The 3,769-nt window shown below is 45.7% G+C and overlaps 1 protein-coding gene across 1 annotated transcript; it reads right to left on the reverse strand.

Moving 5' to 3' along the window:
* Positions 1-207: 207 nt before the first annotated feature.
* On the reverse strand, positions 208-3,553 carry PRR18 (proline rich 18). The gene has a single exon (XM_063919744.1). The coding sequence runs from the start codon at positions 3,232-3,234 to the stop codon at positions 2,356-2,358; it is 879 nt and encodes a 292-aa protein (XP_063775814.1). The 5' UTR covers positions 3,235-3,553; the 3' UTR covers positions 208-2,355.
* Positions 3,554-3,769: the final 216 nt, after the last annotated feature.

A 3,769-nucleotide genomic window follows, 5' to 3' on the forward strand; every position in this document is an offset into this window, starting at 1 on the left:
GGTTACTGTTAGCTATATAGTAGTTAACATTTGGCGCTATAAGTGTTGACAAAAGGGGAAACAAAACAACCTGGAACTTATTTTCATTCTTATGTCACACATGGTTAAATACAAGATATATGCAAAAATGTATAAAAAGCTAAAAACATAAATATTATTTATTTCCAATATAAACATATAAATATTTTATACATTTGGTATTTGAGAAAAACTTGCTCATATGTTAGGAAAATGAATGAAGTTGGCCTATTAATCTGAATGCAATTTCTGATGACTCTTGAAAATGTTTTCCCTTCACCTTTGACCTATGTTTCATAGTACACTTATGCAAAAACAGATTTATTTCAGCAAAAAAAAAAGTCCAGAAAAAAACAAAACAGTAAAGTTTGAATAAAAAAATAAAAATCCAATGACTGACACATCTTAGTTACAGGTATAATGATTCTATACATTGAGGTACAAAATACCTCCAGTCATGTATAGGAAATAAATTATAAATAATACAATATTAATAATTTTATTTGCAAATAAAACACACAATTAAAAAAATGATTGCTTTCTCATATAAAAAAAATTTTTGAAATAGTTTTCTTCCCTACAACACAAGAAATGAATATGGAAACTAAATGAAAGCAAGTACTCCCAGTCAGGGGGACTAATTCTTCATAAGCCTGGTGCCAATCACTGGTTGCCAGAGATTCTCCATTCAGCAATTTTTTTTTTTATCAGGAATCAATGGATACTCTTAAAGCCCCAACTGAAATGCAGTGCTTTGTATTGGTCCTATGATGAGGAAGTGGCACAGATGTATTATTATTTTTGGGACTCAACAATATAATTTTTTTTTATAAAACTCTATTCATAGACAAATAAGAATATATTTTAACACAGAGGGGCATATTCATCATGTTAATTAACATTCTGACTCAAAGCGGGCGCCACCACAGCAGTGAATAAAATTTGTCAGGGTTAGCACTAAGGGGTCTATTCATGCAGCAGTGAAAAGCCCTGTTTTGCGTTAAACAGGGCTTTTCTCTGCTTACCGCAATTCACAGAGCCGGTTACCGTAGAGAAGTCTCTGACTTCTCCAGCGGTACCCCCGCTCTGTGCCTGAATCGCATCACCATACCTTTGTATGGTGAGTGCAATTCATGAAGGTGCGGAAAGCTCTGCTTTCCGCTTCTCCATGGAGTTCAGGTTCGCCATCTGAGGACGGCGTAACCTGAACTGTAGTGCGGAGACGTCAGGGAAGCTCAATGCTTCCCTGATCGCTGCTCGGCACCTCGTGCTGGCTCCGCCCCCCGACCTCCCAGCAACCACTGCGGCCTGCCGGGAGGTCATCAAGCTGCGCATGCGCAAAGGGACCCGCCGCTGGACTCCGCGCATCGCAGGAGGGACCGCTGGAGAAGACCTCACCGCAGGAGCCCCAGACACCGCAGCGCATCGTCGGAAGGGTGAGTATACATGAATTGCTACTTATCACAGCTATACATCGCATCGAAGAGATGCGATGTATAGTGATAAGTAGCAATTATGTTTTCGTTTTCTACATGAATAGACCCCTAAGTGCGGCGGAAGAAGCCGGACAGGGGTGGATGGATCCCTCTTCACAAGCCGGGACTGCTTCCAATGGGTAAGCAGTGGGGGTGCGGGAGCATTTGCCATCTGTAGATGGCGAAATTTGTTATATCTCCTGCGTTACCTTCATAATGAATGAACCCAAAACTTTATTTTTACAAAAGTAGGTGAAAATGTTCATTTTCACCTACTTTTGTAGAAATGAAGTGATAATGAATATGCCTGAGACTCAGACAGCAGAGAATATCGAACTTTTTTAATATTGGGTGAAAGTGAAACAAATAAAACGTACTTGATTGGTATTTGTATTTTAACACACATCAAAGAAAATAAGGCACACACTCCCACCCAGAAACATCAGTCCTCAACACTAGAGACCAGTCACATTGATGGATCACGATGGTGCATTACACAAAGGCAATTAAAAGCCAGTTGACTCCAAGTTAAATAAAAACAGGTTTAGCCTGTACTCCAAAGAGAAATCCTTGCTGCAAACGTCCAATGGGCAATAAAGCAACAATCCCCATAACTAAAACAATGATGTAGTTTAGTCGCTTTTGTAAGATGAAACTTTCCTCTGTGTCCCTTAGGGGAAGCTGTAAATTATTTTTAATGGTGGTGGAGACCCTAATTACATTTACAGAAAAGATTCACTGATTTTCATTTCAGCCTTGAGGTCCATCAGAAAGGCAGTCTGCGTACTCACACAAGAGTCCTGCGTAGAGCAATATAGAAACTTTGTATTGATATATTTATATACAGCATATGTTTTCGATGTCAGAATGTGTTGAGGTGGGGCAGCGCCTGCAGCTTGTCTTGGAGGTTTCTGTCTCTCCCTGCGGCCATCTCTACCCCCTGCAGCCACTCCGTGCACTTTCTCACCAGTCCCTCATCCCCCTCCCTCAGCCAGCACTCGTCTTCATACTCCATATCATCGTAGCGATGTTGCTCGTTCAGCAACGATATTTTCACTAGCTCACTGACATCTGGAGCCGATCGCTGCAGGGGGCTGCTCTGTATGGGCTCCATGCGGCTCCTGGGACACCTAAGGTGCCAGCTGCCCCCGGCGCACACCCTCCGGGAGTGGGCACTGCGCTGCTGCTGCTGGGCGAGTTGTTTCTCAAAGTTCCTTTTCTGGATGACCAGGATGGATTCGGGTGTCAGGCACAGGGAGAAGTGCACGTCTGCGGGCTGCGGGGGCTCAGGATGAGGCTGCAGCCTCTGGGAGCACTGATGCATGGCAGCCATGTGATCCTGCGCCGGGTGGGCCAGCTGTGCTTGTTGCTGGGGTCTCCTGGAGGGGTCTTTGGCTAGTTCCCGTCTGGCCCGGGTTAAAGCTGCTGGACCAGGCTGTATTATGCTCTCGTAGGAGCGAGTCATCCCTCTGGGAACCTGTCCCAGAAAGCGCCGGGCAGGATGTACAATGTCTACTGGCTGGCTGAGGTTTGAGGCACTAGCCCTGTGCCTCCTCTCCAACTGCCTCCGGAGAGTGACGGACGGCCAAGAGCGCGACAGGTCCTCCTTGTCCATTGCGGTCCCCTTCGTGCCGACGAGAGGTGAGGGGTGCCGGGGTGGTGCTCCTCTCTCTGCGGCTTTGCTGAGCAGCAGCCTGGAGGGAAGCGCCGGCTTGTGCTGCAGGATAGGAGGGAAAGACATCGCTGCTGCTGTGCTCCGCACTACGGGATCGCTATATGGCAATAACACAATGGCTAGAGGACAATACGTAAAACCCTCCCAGCTAGAGGATGATTCACTTTAGTCATTTCCTCTAAAGACACGCGGGTGGCCCCGGGAACTGGTTATACAGGTCCCTGTGATGCTGCAATGTCCTCATCACAGCACATTAATAAGAGGAAGACACGTCAGGCAGATAAAGACAGGCTGCTGCGAGAGGAGACCACCAGGTAACTCTGTGAGAGGATCTGTAGCCGGATAGCTGAGCAGCATTGTGTACTACTGACCCCTCTGTACTCCACGTACGGGCGTCTCCTCCCCATGCATAGCATTAACATTGGAAGCCGTCTGTCAATCATTGAGAAAGACTGGAGAGGTTGTTAAAATCCTCCCCTAGTAACAATAGGTAAGTAAGCAATACTATTGAGGAACCATCACTTCTGGGAACACTACACAGGCACTATCAGCCGCAGGCATTGTCTGGCAGTGAAATGCAACACAGACTATCCCATATCAG

Source organism: Pseudophryne corroboree, chromosome 4 (assembly GCF_028390025.1).
Source record: "Pseudophryne corroboree isolate aPseCor3 chromosome 4, aPseCor3.hap2, whole genome shotgun sequence".
In the NCBI taxonomy this organism is placed as follows: Eukaryota; Metazoa; Chordata; class Amphibia; order Anura; family Myobatrachidae; genus Pseudophryne; species Pseudophryne corroboree.